This window comes from Spermophilus citellus (assembly GCF_964194105.1).
Source record: "Spermophilus citellus genome assembly, chromosome: 1".
NCBI classification, from domain to species: Eukaryota; Metazoa; Chordata; class Mammalia; order Rodentia; family Sciuridae; genus Spermophilus; species Spermophilus citellus.
This window is the reverse complement of record NC_138182.1, coordinates 124,483,551-124,503,728: the sequence shown is the minus strand read 5'-3', so window position 1 is coordinate 124,503,728 and position 20,178 is coordinate 124,483,551. Positions and strand designations below refer to the sequence as shown.

General features: G+C 49.0%; 2 protein-coding genes across 2 annotated transcripts in view; one reads left to right on the top strand and one right to left on the bottom strand.

Annotated features, from left to right (window-relative positions):
* Window positions 1-20,178, top strand: part of DOCK2 (dedicator of cytokinesis 2) — a 400,926-nt gene that overhangs the window by 186,808 nt on the left and 193,940 nt on the right. The window lies entirely within an intron of this gene.
* On the bottom strand, window positions 692-19,590 carry INSYN2B (inhibitory synaptic factor family member 2B). Its single transcript, XM_081269617.1, has 3 exons — window positions 18,021-19,590; window positions 16,854-16,928; window positions 692-1,732 (listed from the first exon to the last, which is right to left on the bottom strand). Exons 1-3 carry the CDS (start codon window positions 19,364-19,366, stop codon window positions 1,546-1,548), a joined length of 1,608 nt encoding a protein of 535 aa, XP_081125743.1. The 5' UTR covers window positions 19,367-19,590; the 3' UTR covers window positions 692-1,545.

Genomic DNA, 20,178 nt, shown 5'->3' with positions numbered 1-20,178 from the left:
TTATACTAGAAGCAGAACAAGAGCATCTTGAATGACATTCAAAGACTTAAATAGTGCAAGCTGAGATTCCTTGCCAAATTTCCCTCTCACTCTCCCTGAAATAGCTTTGTGCACTGCAGGCCTTTCAGAGGGGAAGGTGAAGCTGCAGGGTGGTTTGCTCAATTAGCTTTGGTTGGCAGTAGGGCACACACGTCCCATGTACACACGGGATGCCGTGCACTACCAAGGCTTTCACTGAGACCCCGGGTCCTGGGCCAAGGATCCCTGAAGTACCTTCCTCATTTAAAGCTGCGTTAGCTTTAGGACTCATTCCTGTGGCTTCAATCCAACCACAGGCCAGCAAGGAATTTAATGTGCAGGAATCTGAGCCTTGCCACCCTACCCCTCAGCCTCAAGAGTATGAAGCAATTACTTCCTTCTACGTTAGGGCTTGGCACAGCCATACGAGTTTGCCTGGACTCCCCAGGTAGAGGGGTCCTGTCAAAAGAAAGAGCCAGACCCAAAGAACTCAGATTTTGGGAAGGGAAGGCCTTCAATGCTAGAATGGAGAAATGTATATCCTCATGCCCAGTCCTGCTGCCTCTTCAAGCAGGTGACCGTTGCCTGGTCCCCGGGAAGGGAGACCAAGTGGAATGGTATGTGTTTTCCTAGCTACGAGGCTGGCACAGGGATGCATGGATGGGAAGGAGTGTTGTGTCTCAGGTTCACCTTCTATACGTCACAGATAAGATGTAACTGAGAGGCTGCAGAGTCTCCTGCCCTCTGATGTTGCAGGAGAATTAATTGCTATCTCAAAGGTCAAATGCCAACTGGGTTCCACCCACTTTCCAGGCAGCCTGAGGCCGGGCAGAGATGCTTGATAAGTTTAAAAACTACAGTGTCAGTAACTCTCTTTGAATTCCAGTCACCCAGGACGGCCACACTAACAAGTCTTGGATACCCTGGGGTGACCTTACTCTGCATGGACTGAAGGCCTACACTGTGTGACAGTGCTCCTTGGTTTGGGATGGAGTGGCTAATTAAAAATGAAAAGGACTCCAATGTGCCAGGATGACCTTGCATTTCTCTCGTGCCCATGTGCGCTGACAGCTAGGAAACTCCTGGGATTTTCATCTGATTTTTCCCCAGGATACCTGCTTATAACCCTCCTCTATCCTCCTGCTCTGCACAGCATTTCTTTCTTTCTTTTTTTTTTTTCCTTCTGAGTTCTTGAGACCAGGATGGGATGAAGTGCTCAGCATCATGGCGGTGTGGGAAAGTGCGGTGGGGGTTTTGCCCGTGGTGGGAATCTGGATGTAGCAGATGGGGACGAGGCCTGGCCATGTGTGACAGGGAACTCAGCTCGTGGTCACACCAGAGTCTGTGAAGTCCTCAGCAAGCAGCGGCACACACTCAGATCAGGTGGGTGATCGAGTGTCCAGCAGCGGCCACACAGGCCCCAAGCTCCCTGGCTTCACAGGTCAAGGGCTCCCAGCCCGGGCCTTGGCAAAGAAGCCCGGGAGGCTCAGACAGAAGGGCGGGAGCTCGGAGTGTGACCTCAAGAGGTCAGATCCACCAGAAGCACTTCCTCTTCACCTTCTTGGTTTTCCGCCTCAGATCCTGTTTCTCAGGGGCCGGGGGTTCTGCTGGGGACTTTGGTGGGGAAGATGCTTCCTCAACTGGTTCCACTTCCTCTAGACTCTGCAGAACTTCATGGAACCTTCCTTCCTGCTGCCGAAAATCATACTCTACACTGAAAAACAGAGGAAGAAAAGTAAATTCAAATCAAAACACACTGATTTTGCATCACCAGGTCCCCAACTGGCACGAAGAGCACAGGCTTTGGAATCAAGTCACTGGTCCTTAGAGACCCAGGGGCTGACTGTGTGGCCTTGAGAAGGTTATGGAACCTCTCTGAATCCCTCATTGTTCATAGATTGAACTGACACCTGCAGTGCGTTCCTCACAGGGCTATTACCAAGTGTGGATATGACATGTAACAGAGAGGCTCTGCTGGGTGTTCAGTAAATACTGGAAGCCATCTCGGTGGATCTGCAGTCCTCATTGTTAATGTAGGCTATTATGCATTAGGCATGAAAACTGCCTCATTATAAAACATTTTAGTAATAAAAGGAGCGTTCAAATAAAACTGAGCTCGGTTTCCTCATCTGTGACATGGAGGCAATAATGGCACCTTCTTGGGAGGTGGCATGTGTAAGGTGAGATGATGCAGATGATGTGCCCAGAGCAGTGCCCTGCATGGGGCCAGCCTTCCTGCTTTTGCCCCTGTTGCTGGCATCGTCATTATCACCAGCACTGCTGGTGTACTGGGCCTTGCTCTTCAAATTGCTTCTCGACTTAGCAAGGTGTATTGAGAACTTTACATATGAGAGCACCTCACAGCATTCCTCTGTTCTGAGAGATTAAATATTCCTTTAGTGAAGGACCAGTCTCCTTTTTTCATTTGTGCATTTTAGAATAATTAATGCATAGACTTGGTTATTCTGTGTTGATGGCCACAAAGGTCTATGAGGTAGATGTGAGCTGTGGGGACAATGTAACTGAGAGGCTGCAGTCTCCTGCCCTCTGATGTTGCAGGAGAATTAACTGCTATCTCAAAGGTCAAATGCCAACTAGGTCCCACCCGCTTTCCAGGCAGCCTGAGGCCGGGCAGAAATGCTTGATAAGTTAAAAACTACAGTGTCAGTAACTCTCTTTGAATTCCAGTCACTCAGGATGGCCATACTAAAAAGTCTTGGATACCCTGGGGTATTCTTCTTCTTTCTCTCCGCTGTCCCTGCTTTCCAGGGAAGGTACCGGCTGAGAGACACAAGGGGAGCAGTCTGTTCTGTAGCCAGCAGGATGAGGTGAGCAGGGAGTTGGAGCAGCAGCTGCAATCTCTGAGGAGTGGGTGCTGTGCTCCCTCTGAGCTCTGTGTGTCAGAGAAGCTGGGGAGCCAGCCTTAGCCTACCTGTGGCCCTCTCAACCTCCCAGAACCCAGTGAATCTGGCTGCAAAGAGGGGTTCCTGTTAGACATGGCTGCAGTGGGTAGGAGCTCCCCCATCTTAGCAGTTCTCTTCCCCCAAGGAGGTTCACCTCTGCCTGGCGCTTGGAGGAGGCCTTAAGCTTTCAGATGTGTTCGTTACCTGCTTTGGCACCAGGGTTCTCGGGAGGTCCAAGGATGAGGAGCCCGCATGGGGGAGTGGAGGGGGAGGGAATGTGGGGTCATGAAGAAGGCAGAACAGACTCCTGTTCAGCCAGAAGGAAAATGATGTGCACAGAAGACCAAAGGCCCTGCCCATGCTGCTTTGGGAAGTGGCATGACTGGCTAGAACCTCCATCCCCAGCAAGGGCTGAAAAGAAGCCCTCATTAAAGGCTCACCTGCCCTCACCTACTATCCTCATATCACCTCTCAGAACTCAGGTTAGCGCTGCTGAGAAGGTAAATCACAATTGCCACATGTGACTAATGAAGCCCCAAAGATGCCTTGTCACCAAGCGTTCTGAGAGGGAAGAAACCGGCTGAGAGACACAGGGGAGCAGTCTGTTCTATAGGCAGCAGGATGAGGACGGGTTCATGGGGAGCCCTGGGGAAGGGCGTCTAATTGCCTCACTTCTGGGTTTTTGATGAGCTTTCCCCAGTTTTTCCTCTCTTCTGCTTGCATTCTTTCTCTTTCTGTTCCTCCCTGATCCTCTCTGTAGGGACATAATCCTGGTGGGTGACCTATATGATGGAAGAAAACAGGAAGTGTTTTTCAAAGCAAACCTCCAGAGCTTATCAGCAGTGAGATCTTGGGGAGTCTTTTCCCATTTTTGAGCAGCAGACTCCTCATGTGCCAAGGGAGCCAGGGCACCCATTCAGAGGGTGAAGAGGCAGTGCCCAAATAGTGTGCCCCACAGAGTGGGCATCAGGTCTAAATACCTGTCCCCTAACAAGCACTGTTGAGCATCTTCCAGGTGTCAATCCCTGTTCTAGGCTCAGGGGAAGGATCAGCACTCTCTGGGGCCTCCTGGCTCTGCTAATCCAGTGTCTGAGCCCTCAGGTCAACATTGTGCCTGTTAGGGACCTTCCAGCCAAAGCCCAGGATGTGCCAGATTAGCGGGCAGAGACACCCACAGACTCACACAGTGACTCTCACACTTCTGTATGTATCACAGATCCTGCACCTTAATCAGTCTTGGGGGGATGAGTGGGTCTCTGTCTGCACCACCTCGACCTTGTTCTTCCCAGTGGAAACTTAATGCAGTGGATTCAGAGTCTGGGGAGACTTGCCCCCAGCAACCTCTACATTGCATCAAGGCAGGAATATAAAACAGAAAGTTGCAAGCTCCGATTCTTACCCCTGCAGCACTGGGAAAACATGGCTCACAGGTAGGGAACATTCATAGTCCCCGTTCCTCTTAAATAGAGCCGTCCTACCTAGTGCATCAGAAAAACCATCTTCACTGTAGAGTGTCAAGCAGAGCCAAAGAGAATGAGTACCAGCTCATTCTAGAATTTTCCATGCTATATGGTATAGAGCATCCTACCCAACAGTCCATCTATCCTTCCATGCCTCCATCTGAGCCCAACACTGTGCTAGGTCCCATCGACATGCCAGGGAGCTAGATGCACTGGATACTGTCACCATGAATCTCACTTCCCAGGGTACTAGATAGCGATTACACTAACGGTTGCTTTCAAAACATTCTTCTTCTTTCTCTCCACTGCCCCTGCTTTCCAGGTCCTTGTCCATCTGTTCCTCCCAATGCTGTGAACACATGCAGCAGCAGATTTCTTCTCACATGTGAGATTTCTGACTTTGGAAATCAAACAAGCAAGTCCAGCAACACACCACCTGAGTTTGTCAAGATTTATAGGTGCCCCGGCACCTATTAGGAAAAGTAGCTGTGGGTGAATCCAGAATGTGTGTAGAGCTGGCCGACCTGGGGGGAAGAGCCAGGAGACAGACACTAACCCCCTCTCAGGGACATAGGTTGAAGTGCAGCCCGAGGCAGAGGATGGAGTTGAATACCTACTGGTTTGAACCCAGGTGGCACTGCCCACTGGTTAGGAGACCTTGGACAGGTTCCTCCCCACCCCGAGAAGCAGCTGAGTGTGGGGCTTAATAACGTCCGGTGGGTAGTTGTACAAATGGCCATGGTGGCAGGTGCCGTCACCCTGCTTGGGACACAGTCTGCCGGATCCATGCTTCTTCTCAGAGTTCTCAGTCTCCAGGTCTTAGGGACATGCCCCACCTCTCATCTGCACCTTTGTCTCCTCGGTGATTACACACCTGGCCTTCGGCATCACTCTCCACCCCTCCCCTCCTTGCACACTCAGGGGAGAACACACTCCGCGTTTCTATGGAAACACAGCCGGGGCTCCATTATAATCACTGGGGATTGGGGAGCTCCCCCCTCCCCGCTGCGACTGCCCCCACTGGTCTTGACAGTTTAAAGGGGATTGAAAGTGACTTTCTTTTCAAGGCCAGGCAAATAGCAGAGTATGGAGAAGTGTGTGTGCTTTGCAAAGAAATTGATTAATGTTTTTTAGGCCAAAGCAATTTATTAACATAAAGGAAAATTGTCCCTTTTCTTCTTATTCATCTGTTTGACAAACTCTGTTTGGTTTGGAGGGGAAGAGAGGGAATATGTTTTGCTTTGGTGGCAGCTGCCTTATAAATGGGGAGGAGCCTGTGCCCTCACCCTCATCTGCTTGGCATCCTAAGGCTGGGTAAAAAAGAGGAGATGCCAACCCCCACACCATGTTCACCAGCCCCTGGAAAAGAGGAGCCCATTGCCAGCTTGGTGAGGATTCTCCATGGGGAGCTGTTTGTAGATTCTGGGGGTGAGCTCTCGGCTTTGGGCTGTGCCCTGATGGTAGAACAAAACAGCCCTCCAGCCTCACCTCTCCCTCCATCCTACCCTCCCTCCTGTGCCATCTTTGCCCACCTTGCATATTCCATGCAGGATCTTAAGAAGGAAGATAAGTGTTGGGTGCTTAGTTTATTTAGAACCCAGGGGACCAAGATTAATCAAGAAATTATTGCAGTGAAGGATTCAGGGCTGGATCAATTGAGAAAGTCCAGCCCAGGCAAAGCATGTGGGTTGGTCTCCTGAGGATGCACGGGATACAGGCCCCAGGGTTCAGGGATGCCCAGGTCACTAGGGAGCCTTTGAGCCCTTCACATCTTAGAATACGTCTAAGCATGGTGCCATACTGCATTTAGACAGTGAGCAGTATGTAAACCAGGAGTGGATGAGAACTCTCAGGGTTCCCTCTTGAGGGCACCTCACTAATCTAACTGACAGATCAATACTCCAGCCATCATGCCAGGTGGGAAGCAGAAGAATGTTTTTCTAGGTAACTGGAAGCACTGAGAGCTCTGTGTCATGGCTTGCCTGAACCAAGAAACAGTAAGGAGCAGGTAGAAAAATAGGTAAATATGTAAACACATGAGCAAGCAGTGAGCTAGGTGCTAGATGCAGGATCTTAGCTGGGCGAGCAGAAGTTGGGTGGGCCACAAGGAGATACCAACTTATATAGAATCATAAAAAATCAAAGAAACCTCTTACTTTTATATAAGACCTTCAAATTTGCAGAACGCTTCAGGTCTGTGTTACATTTACCCTCAGGATATCCCAGGCAGAAGGGAAGATTGAATGCCCATAAATGCTCATAAATGGGCAATTAAAACAGAAAGATAAGTTGGCAAAGGCAAGTCACAGTGTGAATTAGGATCAGTTTTAAGCCCGGAGTCTAAGTCAGCTAAGGATGCTGTAAAATAACACCTTTGATTGCATGGCTTAAACAGGAGCACTGAACCCCTCACAGTCCTGGAATCTGGCAGTCCACGATGAAGATGCTGGCAGATTCCCTGTCTGCCACGGGCCTAGTTCCTGGTGCACAGATGGCTGACTCCACCCTGTCACCTGACAGAAGGGGCCCACAGACTCTCTGCACACAGTCTCATTCATGAGAGTTCCACTCTCGTGACCTAATCACCTTTGAGATGCCCCACTTCCTAACTGCCATGGTATTAGGCATTAGAATTTAACCAAAAAAATTGCAGAGGTACAGAAACACCTGGCTTCCTGACTCCTGGTCTTTTGCTCTTCCTTTCTAAAGAAGGATCACATGCTTCCACTAAGGGCCTGGCTCTTTCAGGGTTGTATTCTAAAGAGAAGAAACCCTAAAATGACCTGACCCCCCCCCCCTTGATCAGGACACACAGTAATAAATGGGCAATAATAATAATTATGACAAGAAAGAGTCTCACGCATGGAGTGAGATCCAGAGACACCACGTGCAAGTTGACATTCCTTCTGTCATACAATTCTCATTGTACCAGGACATAGATAATATTGGCTTCATTTCCCAAATGAGGAAACTGAGGCAAAGAGAGGTTAAGTATCCTGCCAAGGATACCCACTGAAGTGACAGAGCCAAGATTCGAACCTCAGTTATGTTGCCTCCAAAGCTCATGAACTGAGACATACTGCTCCAAAGGGACAGTTTCTTGTGCCTGTGTGAGATCTGGATTGCAAAAGGTCTGTGGGGGTGGGGTGGCCACCAAGGCCTGTCACTCCTAACTTACCCCAAAGCATTCTGTACAGCCATAGCCACACTGGGCTGGGCTGCATGGGGACCCTCTGGGTCCCTGCTGACCCATCTGCAATATTCTTTTTGGATTTCAGGGTGGCCTTGACATTGAGGTTGCATACCCAGAAAAGATGCTCACCCCTTAGAAGGCAGCTCATTCAAGGTCACCTGGGTGGGGATAGGCTGCTGATGTCTCCAGTGGGCCCTGGGCACTTCCTCCAGGGCAGGTGGGTCTTGCTGGTTTATAAAGAGAGATGGTTGACACACCACTGCCACCAAGCCTGCATGGTAGGCCAGCGGGCTGAGAAGTGAGAGTGCCCTGCGGCATCTCTCTGAAGACAAAACATCTCCTGACTCCTCTCTGCCTCGTCCCCTCTCCCTCAGGAGCGTTCCTGTGGTTCCTCTTACCACAGAGCCCAAGTGCACCACAGATTTATTGGCCCTCTGGAGCTTTCCTTTTAAAGGATTAGCTGTAAGAATTGATGGATGCAGTGAGGGTAGTTTGGTTGCTGTCCGCTAGGGTAAATCACACCACTTAGGAAAGTGTCTTTGGGGAAGAATCACAGTCTAGGGGAAAGGGGGCTCTAGCTTTATGCCCCCCCCCCCCCCCGCAACGACCTGGTTCCTTCTGACCGGGTTGCTCATCATTTATAGGCTGTAACGACTTGCTGCTGTTTCACATTGGCAATCCACCCCTTCTCCTGGGGCAGCTACCCACTGATGAATTCTCAGAGAATCCCAGGTTCTCCTGCAGGCATAGAAATCAGCAGGACCAAACTGTAGAACTCTTCACTGCTGATCGCTGTCTCTGAAGGAAGTCTGTGGCCCTGTGACAAGGAGCGTGCTGTCAGCCTCAGAAAGGTTTGGTCATCTCAGTCACATGCCACACCAATGCACTGAGGAGGCAAGGTCAAGAGGAAACGGGGAGGGACGGGAAACTGAACTCCCCTGAAAGTAGGACCCGGGCTTGAGCCCTGGCCCCTAGGGAACAGGTTCCTGGACCACTCCAAGCCTCACTTTCTACATCTGTAATATGAGAATAATAGTCCTACCCACACTGGGGGGTCACCTGGAGCCTAAAATGAGAAGATGCGTGTGGCGTTAAAGTGCCTGATGTGGCAGCGGGTTCGACAAAGGGTAACGACTCTTATATGAATTTGACAAAGAAATAAATGCTGGATCACTGTGTGGTCATCTGTGGCCTTGGTGTCCCCAGCACCTGTTTATTATTCCTGGGAAGAACTCAACTCGCTTGATTTCATATTTATGGCGTGTTTCAGCCTCTTTAGCCATTAACACATTAAAGCAGCTTACATTTTTTATTGCAGATAAATTGCTGATGCTGTAAATCCGACTTCTTTTCCCTTATGCTCCAGGGAGAAAGAAGGGACAAAGCCACCAAGAGAATCGGGGGATAGGCACAATGAACGTCTTGGGTATCAACCTGTCGGGGCCTCAGAAGTTTCTGCCCGCACTTTATGGCTGTTCCCCCAGAGGCAGTTTAAGTGGGGTTGTGGCTGGTCATTCTGAGGACGCTGGATGGTATTGCCATGAGGCTCACGTCCCACCACTTGAGATGGTGTTCCTCAGTCCATCTTGGAATTTGATGACAGCTGTAAATGGCGCCTGTGATTTCTAGAAAGAACAGATCTGCTGTGTGCTTTGTAATTATTTTTCACTGTGCATTTCTTTGCTGGCCAGAGAGAGGACTTTGGCTGGGAGACTGTGGCTCTCACAGTTCACCTGGCTCCTTGCTGCGAGAGCATGGTAAGCAGACAAAAGGAAAAATACTGAATAATTTAAGTGGAAAGTTGGTTGCTAAACCCTTAGGACTGAGTGTACGTTGCAGTTTCTAGAGAAACACCATTTCTCTGTCAGGCCATAGCTGTAAGTGGCTGGGGAGGCCACAGGCCAGTGACCAACAGCTTAACCCTGGAAGGAAACTTAAGGAAGGGCTCTCAGGGCCACCAGCCCTAGGCCCCCAGGCAGCTCCCTGGCTCTCCAGAGCCTCTCTTCTCCCTAAGGGAAAGTCCTGGCTTTCCTCCCAAAGGGAAGCACCAGAAATGAAAATACTGGGAGGTAGGGCAGAGGGAGGCTTCTGGGGCAAATCTCCTGGTAGGGATCTCTAGGTGCTTCTCAGGCTGGTTCAGAAGGATGTTCATAGTGGAGGTGTCAATAATAATAATAATAATAATAATAATAATAATAATAATAATACAGTGACTTGTGGTCTGTGGAGTTTAAGGAAATCGGGATGGGGTGGAGGATTCTAGCATGGCATGGAGCTTTGTGCATATTCCAGTCACCAGTGTGGGGTGACCGCACCCCTCTCCTGAAGAGTGGGCGCATGGGCAATGGTCCAGCCTCCACACACCCTCCCCTCTCCAGGGCTCACTGGGGACAGCGCCCAGCACTGGACTCTCAGCGCGGGAGCACAATGGGGCTTTTCAATGCTCTTAACCTTAATTGCAGGAGAAATGCCAGCCTGGATTGCCAATCAGTTCCTGATCTTAGATGAGGCCTGAGGAACTGGGAGGTGTGGGAGGAATGAAAGGCTTCCCATGAATCCCTTAGTAATGCATTATACGAGCAGGTCTCCAAATGGCCGGAGAGGGGCAAGTTTCCTCTTCTCATTGGAAGCAGGAAGCATCCAAAGACACCTACTGCAAGGATGAGCTCCCTCTCCCTACTTCTTCTCTCTCCTTTTCCTCCATCCCCACCAGCTCCTTCCATATACAATTAGGTCTACTTGTGACCACCTAACCCAAAAGTCAAAGCCATCTTTCCAAAGAAGCATTAAAAACAAATGCTAGTTTATGAGTTATTTTATGAGCAAGAGTTTTGTATTCATGCACTTGTCCCCCCCACCCCAAGTCTTCCAGGAACTCAACAGTGGACTCTTCCTTTAAAGACCCTGATCTCACCCAGCCAATGCTGGCAAAGCTTCAGACTTTTCCAGGGAGCCTGCTGTGACTACAGCTTCTTTTCTACCTACCCCTCGGCACAGCCGATTTGGGGATTCTGATGCAGGGGGCCCTAGGTCAAGCCTCCAGAACTGGTTCAGGCCCTGCATCTTCAATGGTATCTTTGTCTGGTAGAGCTCAGCAATGATGTTACAGTCCATGTAGCCCTGACAGCCACCCAGTGGTTTAGCTGAAGGCAACTTGCTCTGGAATCTGGCTTGTGGGAAGACAGACTGAGTTCTGACCTTGCTATTGCTTTTATGAAGTTCAGAATAACTGTGTAAGTGCCTCGGTCTTCTCAGCCTCAGTTGCCTCATTTGAAAATTATATAAGTTCCTGATTCTCCCTGAACCTCAACTCCTCGTCTGTAGAATGGGGGTACTATTTCTCATAAGGTGGTAAACATAAGGTGCTGAAAACAGACGGAGATAGATGCTCAGCAGGTGGTGGTCGCTGTTCCTTCCTTTCAGTTCAACCCTACAGACACCTGCTCCTAGCTTCTGTAGTTGAAAAATCATCAAATAAAATCTAATAAACTGACCCCCAGGGCACCCGCATAGTTCACGTACTCTGGGGATTCCATGTGAGCTGACTGGTTTCCTATTGCTGCTCGAACAGTGACCACACATTGGACCATGGGCCTTATTCTTACTGTCTGGAGACTGGCTGGCCACCAGAGCATCAGCAGAGCTGGGCTCTGCTGGGGGCCATGAGGGAACACATCTCTTGCCTTCCTTGGCTTGTGACTTTATCACTTTGACCTCTGCCTTTGACTCTCCAGCCTCCCGCTTGTCCCCATGAGGACCTTCATGCTGTCAGCCACTCGTGCAGACCTGGATACCGATCTCCATCCAAGGCCTTCACTTAACCACATCTGCAAGGTTCTCTTTGCCAGATAAGGTCAAGTATTCACAGGGGTCAGAAGTTGGGATGTGATCATCTCAGGCATTATTCCACCTACCACCCTGGACCTTGATGTTTTACCCAGAGAATCTGCTAATCAAATGCTTTAGAGATGGCTGGGACTCCAAGGAAAGAGGTATTTCAGCTCAGAGTTATTACAGGTATTACAGCTGAGTTTTGTCCTGCCCACCCCAGTCTGCATGGAATTACTAGGCAGCTTTGCTAGCAGGCCATGGAGAGCAAGGATCTCAATGTCCTGTGAAAGCACAGCAGATTCTTGGAGTCATCAAAGGGAGATTTGATTAGGTTCTACCTCATTAGAAGAACGTAGTATTCTGGGTATTTTAAAATTGACAATCCATGTAGTACATTCAGTCACTATGTGATGTAGTTTAGAAGAACTGGCTACATAGATGCCTTCTCTTCCTGGTGAGAACATTTGATTAGTGCACATCCTCCATGTCAATACCCGAGGATGGAGCTGTGCACCAATGATAACCAGGACTTTACTTTTCAGGTGATCCAAACAGCTGTCTCAAGCCCTCTGCTGCTTTTAATTCTTCTTCAGGTTAATACACTCTTTCCTTCCTTGACAAGAGTCTTGAGGTCCAACTCTGTATTAGACACTGGCCTAGGACTTTGGGCGCTAGATGTTTGCTGGTGGAGAGAACCTTGTAAGCCTTGGGTTAGGATCAATGGTAGAGGGGAGGAATTCTCAGGCTGTGGTGTCCTTTTTGGGAAGGGATCAAGTTTGTCCATGGAATTGGCTTTCTTGGCAAGACTGGTCAATTCCAGAGAAAGCAGCATGGAAAAGGGATTCTGGGGAAGCCGGGCGACTCCTGCAGAGGCCTGATGGAGCAGCCAGCCCAGTGGCCCCTGTGGTGGAGCCAGAGCACAGCGGGTCAAAAGAGGCTTCAGCATGACATTTAAGGGCCTTGAGGAGTCAGCTCCAGGAAACAGTGGGAACCAGGGCAGGACGGTTTATCAGGGGAATATGGTCGGGTTTTGAGACATGGCTTTGCAATCTGCATGGAGGATTACTTGGGATGGAGTAAAAGGGACCTATGGTGAAAAGACCAACCAGCATTCAAGTGAGGAATGACGAGGGCTCTTGCAGAGCCAGAGCAGGGGTGTGGGAGTGAAGGGGCTGGACGGGGGCAACGGGATGGATGGGGCAGGTGGGACGGATGGTCAGCTTGACATGTGTAGTGAAGAAGAGTGAGGCGGGGACGGTGGTGTCCTTACAGAGTTGCTGTGTGGTTAGTGGTGTTGCAGAAAGTAAACAGGGAATTCATTTTTTGTGTGGGGCAGTGAGGAATGTGCTTAGAGATAAGGTAAATTTGGGATGCCCTCGGATATTGCTATATGGGTGTCCTCAAAACATGATGTTAAAGACTTGGTCCCCAGGGTGGTAGCATTGGGAGGTGCCATGGACTTTCAGTAGGTGGAGCCTATGGGAGGCCCTTAGGTTATGGGTGTGCTCCTGAATGGAGTTAGGGGTCCCTAGACTCTCAGTTTTTCTTTGCTTCCTGGCTCCTGATGTAAGTGACTCATTCTATTCCCGTCACAATGTGCCACCCTCATCAGAACACAGAGCAATGAGACTCAGTAACCATAAGCTAAATAGTTGCCTCATTTTGTTGTAGTAACATGAAGCTGATTAATACAGACATTAAGTGGAAGAATCTGTAGTTAGTTGAAAGTCATGCACTGCATGACACAATATGTACCCACATCTTAGGAAAGAGTACGAGAAAATGGTACCACAGAAATAAACTCAAGTCTGTGAGTCTTGAGTTCAGTTGAAGCAATAGGAAGAGGCTAAGGGTGAGAAGAGGAGCTGCCTGTCCAGGTAGACTTCAGACAAACAACTGCTCTTTTTATCTCTCTCCTCTTTAGCAACTTTCAAATTTTACATGATCAACCTCTCCCTTCGCCCACTAAAAACGATGAGTTTATAGCTTGCACTTTATTTCCATCCAAGCTATATGCTTGGGTGGTACATAAATTTTTTTTGGGGGGGAAAGAATTTCCATTATTTTCTCTTGAAACATTAGAAGCATTTTACAACTTAAATGGATTTTTCCTGGGAGCTACATCCAGAAAAGAAATGCATGAGCCATATCGTCAAAGTCCTCCAAAGAGGCTTTGCTGACTATTTTTAGAGTGGACGTGAACATGAAGCGTAGGGAGATACGGCTGGAGGAGCCGAGATCAGGTTGAGGAAGGAGGAGGGTGGCTGGGAGAGACCTCATGCCCTTGGAAAGAAGAAAGGGAGTCGTTTCTGAGGGTACTGCTTCCCCAGACTTCAATCAGTGGTTCGCCACCTTCATGGATTTTACCAGATTTCCCACATCATCTGCACAATTATTTACTTAGCCTTTTTTTTTTTCCGAAATCAATTCACTTTTTAAACTTACAGAAAAAAAAACAATAATACAACATAGGAAATATCACTTTTGAAATGGAGACCTGTATCACTTACCATAAATATTTAAGAGGATTAGTTTTTAAAGCTTTGATAAAAAAAAAATTAAAAATCATTGCATTCTTGGCTGGATACTGTTGCTTGCCTGGGGCTGGGAACCTCAGACCTACACTCTTTTTACAAAGAAAGGTGATAAGCAAGCAAGAAAGCCTCAAAAAGACATTCTAGCACCCAACCAGATTTCCCCTCTAGGCGATCAGAAGGACTGAAACAGATTTGAAAAGAGAACAAACTTTCTCACGGAGTAATTCAGTGTTACTGAGTCTTGGATACCTCCAGCAGCAGTGCACTCAAGCCTCTGGGTAAATTGTCCTAGGATCCAAGCTAAAAAGAGGTGAGAAAAATGGAGACTAAACCTCCCGGAACCAGCTTAAGGTTTGGAGTCAATTCTTACCCTCTTCCCTTGGAGCTTAGTTAACAAAGAAACACAAAGGAGTCCCTCCCCAGTGTATGGGATCCTTGGAAGCCGAGAGATCCATGCATGGGATCTTTAGGCAACAGTGTTGAGGCTGGCTCTTTGGTCATAGAGGATCCACCCAAGTGATCCCTGGCAGGAGGAGAGAGTCAAGGAGGCTGAGGGGGCACAGAGATAGGACCAATGGTCTCGTGTGTCTTGACAGGAGCAACAGCAGAGCCACAGCCTTTGGCTCCTGGGCCCTGTGGGAAATCCCACTTAGAAAACCTTATGTGTTGCTAACTAGGCAGCAGCATCTCCAGAGAAGAGGGCCCAGTGGGCAATCCATCATGTGCCCATGTGCCTCATGTACAGTGACATGCTCTGGGCCCATCCATCATCAGGGGGAGAGAGCACAGCGCCAGAGCGAGGCCCGCGGAGGAGCGTTTCACATCACTTATTCATTAGCTTCTAAGATGTGGCTTTTCAGGACACCACACAAGTTCGAAGTCATTTGAAATTTTTTTTTTTTTAAATGACAACTCTCATCTTGCTTCTGTGGCTGTGACGGGGATGTTGTTCTGATCTCTCTGCTTTCATCAAATTAATTGCCCATTTCTTCACAGTGGTTTGGATACAAGGGGGACACTTACTGTCTGGGAGAAGAGTCTAGACTGGCTGTGAATGATGATGAGGAGCCTCTGCAGGCTGCACATGTTCTTTTGGAAGGGAGGGGCGGCTTGCCAGCCCACCCAGGGGTGGGACTTAATTGAGAACCTTTGCCTGGGATGTTTGAAGTAAGCACTAGAAAACCACAGACGTTCTCAGACTTGTTGGGTGGTCACAGTTCAACCAAATATTGTCACTTTTAATTCAGCTTGGAAACACAGAATGTCAGAACTCAAAGGGACCATTGGGACTGGCTAATTAAAAGCTCTCATCTTTCAAATGAGGAAACTCGGAGGTCAGAAATGACTTGTCCAGGTCACAAAACTCATAGCAGGCTGGTAAATAACCACCTGCCCTTTTCACTTACATCAACCAAATAAAAAATTATTTTAAGGTCATACAAAATGCATCAGTAGCTACCTGAAGAGAGAGCAGCCAGAAATTTAAATGCAAGTTGGTTCAAATGAATTCTTCCTACTTATGATAGGTTTTTTTTTTTGTTCTCTCTTGCTTCAGATAGGAGATATTTTTTTTTAAAGGAGAGAAAAAAAAAAGGTAGCCATTGATAAAGACGGCCTGCTTCTGTTGGCCACAGCTACGAGGCCCCTCCTCTGAGGGCACACTTCACATGGAGTTAAAAGGCCTCTTTCGGTGTGACTTGTGCAGAACCTTCCTCTATTTGGTAGAAACGTGGTCTTGGGCTCCTCCGTGTAAGGAGTTGACAGGTGGGTGGAGAAAATGCCCAAAGCTCTGCCCCAGTGTAAGCACCTGCTGGCTTCCAGGTATGGGGCACCCTACTGGGATAAAGTCTCAGGATGCTGCCAGAAAGAACAAGAAATTTCTACCAGAAGACATGGGCAACCCACCTGGGCAACTGTGCACTCAGCCGAGCTGTCATTCTCCGTGGAAAGAGAAAATAGCGAAGAAATGAAAACCAGACATTGTGGTCAACAAAATTATAGGCCATCAATTGAAATGACCACTTTTAACCACTTTTCCACTGTGCCATTGAAAGTGGGGTTCCAGCTGAGGAGCCATTGGTCTTCCTGGTAACAACAGTAATGAGCCCTGCTCAGTTGCGGTTACGGAAGGCACTTGCATCTGTTACCTCCTTAGGTCCCCATGGGGACTCTCAGTAGAGGTCATTGCTCCCATGCTACAGATAAAGAAACTGAGCCACGTCATGGTAGCTGATCTGACTTGGGATCAAAGCACAGATCTTTGACTCGAATGCTCTTACCACTCTATCGTGTTCCCATCTATCTCCTATATAAACCACTTTATTGTAGACCTCATCCCATGCTGGGAAGCAATGGTATATTTTGAAAGGAACACAAAGTGCGTAGCACAGTTCTTGACCTGTAGTGAGTGCTGGGTGTGGGCTGGCAACCAGGGGTGGAGATGGGAGGCGGGGGTCACCGTGGTGGAAAAATTGATATCACAGGTTTGGAATTAGAAAGATCTGGATGTCAGTCCTGAGTCTGACCCCTTCTGCTCTCAAGACTATGTTCTACGTGAGCTGGACCAAATGGCTTAACTTCCCTGACCACCAAAAGGCCCACCTCACAGTGTGTGATAGTGAAATGAGATGCCAATATGCAGGCAGAGGTTACCTTGGTACCTGAACTACTGTCTGATAAACATAGGGATGATACCATCCAAAGGGCTTGCTCATCGAGGTCCTTACCCACCAAAGGGACCTGCCTTGAAACCAGAAGTTAATGTCTCCTAGTTAAACACCTTATGTTTTAAGTCTCATGCATTTGTCTTTTCCCCTCTGTGGACTTTTGCATTTAGAGAGTTTACTAGAGTGTTTCTTGAACCCCATGACTTTTGTGCTCTGCAGAGCAGGCCTTGGTTGTGACCAGGTACCTGTATATGATGCACGCTGTGTTCTGGCAGGTACTGCAGTTGTTGAGGTCTTGGCCGGTTCGATAAAAGTTGCGCCTGCAAGACAGAGCATTTGCTGGATAAATCAATGGGCAGAGGCCACAGAGGACACACACATCTACCAGCTAATCCCTGGGTCCCTACCACACAACATTCACGGTGCCCTGAAGTTTGTGTTGCAAAGAAGGAAATAAAAAATTGCAACAAGGGGACCTCCATTTCTAGTGGGCTTTATGCATCTTTGAACACTTTCAAATCTGAAGGCTTTTTCCTGCTCCCACCAATCCTGCAACATGAGGGACTGGATAGAGTGATTAGTAAAAATCCCAACCCTTTGGTCCAGTGCATTTCTCATCATAGAGTTCTCTCTTCTCAAGCAACATGGATTCTGATTCCTAATAGCAAATGCCAGCTAATTGCTTCTCTCTCAGTCCCTTTTTGATGAACGTTGGCAGTGCTTCCTCTTGGTCTTTAGATGATGCTTTCTGGAGGGACAAGAGCAGCTCACACCCAGGCAGATCATTGCCCCTCCCCACACTGGTGCTGAGTCACCCTGGAATGTATTTGGCGACTTTTTTCTCTTTGCAGAATTGTAATCTCATTTCAACTCTTACAGAGTCGGTCCATGATGGACCAGCCCAAGTTCTCAAAAAAAGTGGTCAGTGGAGCAGGGATGGTCAACTGTAAGCTCAGTGGCCACCTTAAGCCCTTTGTAACAAACATAAATGCAAATATATTAACTCACTAAGAGAGTGGGGAAGTGTCAACCTGCTGTAGTGTCCCCCTTCATCTATCAGCGGGACCTGCATCTTTATAAAAATCAGGTCTGATCCATGGATTTGCTGTTTTCTCCTCCCACCCCCATCCCAGACATAAAAGCAAAAAAGAGTGGAAATTCACCCTGATCCACCAAACCCTGGAACTGAATGAAGCCCCATCAGAGTGAAGGGAGGCCATCAGCTAGGATAGGGGGACGCAACTGACCTCAAGCATCTTGGAGACATTTTGCCAATGGGAGCCAGTTCTCTCATTCTCTGTCCCATCCCATCAAATGACTTCACCTAGAAGATTTTTTGGGGGGATGCAGGGGTACAGGAGGATCACGAGTTCAAACCCGGCAGTTTTTAACATAAGAAAAATTCACCTTACCCTTCAGTAAGAGCTCGAGCTTTCTCCAAGTCTTGAATTACATTCAAAAGGACCTTAATTTTCTCTTGGTTGGAGTGTAGCGATTCCTCCACAGATTGCAGCCGACCTTGGAGGTCGCAGAGTTCACCCCGTGCCAGGTGTATTTGATTGATGTCACTAATCTCCCTGTTGCTCTGAGGTTTGCTCTCACTCCTTGGAAGAGAAGAGGGGAGGGGATTGTTTCCTGGGGAGTTCTGAAATTCCAGGGTGTCTGGTTGGGTGGGGTTCTTTGCCGGCTGCTCCTTACACCCAGGGGCAGACTTTGATGCACTGCTAGTTTTGCATGCCCCCAGGTCCTGGTGACTGTCATCCGATGCAGGACAGTCTGAGTCTCTTTCTGGATGGGTGGATTGGCTGTGGGACCCTGGTGCAGGGGAGCTGTGAGTTTGTGGAGATGAAGGGATGCATGTGTCCTTTGACTGAGATGACAGCAGGCCAAGGTCTCTGTCCTCACAGTTGTCTTTGGGCAAAAGCAATTCGTGCTTGAGTTTCTCTGTGCCTGGGGTATAGCTGGCACCACTGGTGGCAGCCAAGCCAGAGGGAGATCTTTCTGAATCTGATATCAGCACCCTTCTCCCCTCCCCTGGACACACGTCAATCAAAGGGGGTATCGAGTTGCTCCTCTCAGTTGACTCACCTGGGCTGAGCGTGGACGCTCTCGCTTCCCAGGAAGGACCGTGATAAAAATCATCTGGGACCTGAATGGCAGCTGCAGCTTTCTCTGAGGCCCTCCAAGACCCAGCTTCTAAGCATATGCTAAGAGGCCCATTGCTTTGCACCTTGGACACCCTGGGCAGAAATGGGTGGGACACTTTGACCCTTCGAGGTCCATCCTCCAGGTGCTGAGCCAGCCTTAGGTAGGCAAGGTCAGAGGACACAATGTCCTGTTCCAAGAGGTTGCCGTTGACCTGGATGGCACTTGGGGGTGCTGTGGGCATTTCCACCAGGGACTTGCTGGCTGTCAGTTTCTTCCTTTTGAAAACTGGGAAATGCTTCCTGAGACTGGGGGAGGTTTGGATCGCAATGTTCCGAAACCCCCCGGCCTTCTGGGACCTGGGGAAGGACAGCGAGTAGGCAGGGGGGTGATGATGCTTGGGTGCTGGTGTCTTCCCCATCCCAGCCGGGTCTTCGGGAGCCTGGGTGTCGGCCTCAGCTAGGCCAGTTGGATTCTTAGTGGTCCCATCGTCCTTGAACCGCACCTGCTGGGATTTGCTCCTGCGGTGGTGAGGTGGCTTCACGAGCTCCACCGACTCTAGGCTGTTACGCTTCAGGAGCACGGGTCTCACTTTCATAGTTGGCTGGGCCATTGAGCCTCAGTGGGAAGGAACAGAACCAGACACTTCTCCGGCACACATCTCCCTTAGGTCTTTGGAGCAGCATCGAATGATGGCATCTCAGGCAAAGAGCACTGCCAGCCAAGATGGAGTGGCCCTCCCCTCTTAGGATAGGAAGCCCTGTGGGCCATTCCCAGCCTGTGGTTCCACTTAGGAGCTCTATGAAAGCTTCCCCCACTGTCCCGATGTTATTCCACGGCAGTCATGATGGCTACGTAGAGAAGCAGTGATTAGGCTAACTATTAGACATCGGATCTACCAAGAGAGCTGGGGGCTGCTCACCAGGGTAGGTCAGGAGCGCTGTTCTGATCCTGGGAGAAGCTGGCCGTCTTGAAGAAAAAGACCACCAAAGTACCATTTGGGGGATTGCAGCACACTCCCAAAGAGAGAGCCCCCCAAACACCTGCTACATCCAGAACATATGGGTTCCTTTCCAGAGCAGCGAGTTTCAGTGTCAAACTAGGGAAAGCTCAGACACATCTTCTTGCCATAGCATGTAAATAGCTGGATAAATAAGTGACCGGGGAAGTTGCTGCTTTGGTGACACATGATGCTCCTGAGGGGGTGTCTGCACTGATGTCAATCACAGAGTCCTCCTTTGGGGCCATTATTTCCTTTCATGCTGTTTCCACATTCTTCATTTGTTTTCCTAAACAGCCTCACAAAACCTAGTAGGATGGAGGCAACAGAGGGCGTTCAGGGAGATGGAGTCCCCTGTCGTGATGTCTTAGCTGAGGTTCACATGTGGGCCGAGTCAGCCACGTCTGCGCCTCGGGACGTTAGGC

What these genes read in the sequence shown, in the direction of transcription:
- INSYN2B (XM_081269617.1), bottom strand. Translation starts at nt 19,366, where the DNA reads ATGGCCCAGCCAACTATGAAAGTGAGACCCGTGCTCCTGAAGCGTAAC. An exon ending in GCTCGAGCTCTTACTGAAGG is followed by an intron (nt 16,929 to 18,020) that starts GTAAGGTGAATT and finishes TCTGTCTTGCAG; the next exon opens with GCGCAACTTTTATCGAACCG. An exon ending in ACAGCGTGCATCATATACAG is followed by an intron (nt 1,733 to 16,853) that starts GTACCTGGTCAC and finishes TCTGTTTTTCAG; the next exon opens with TGTAGAGTATGATTTTCGGC.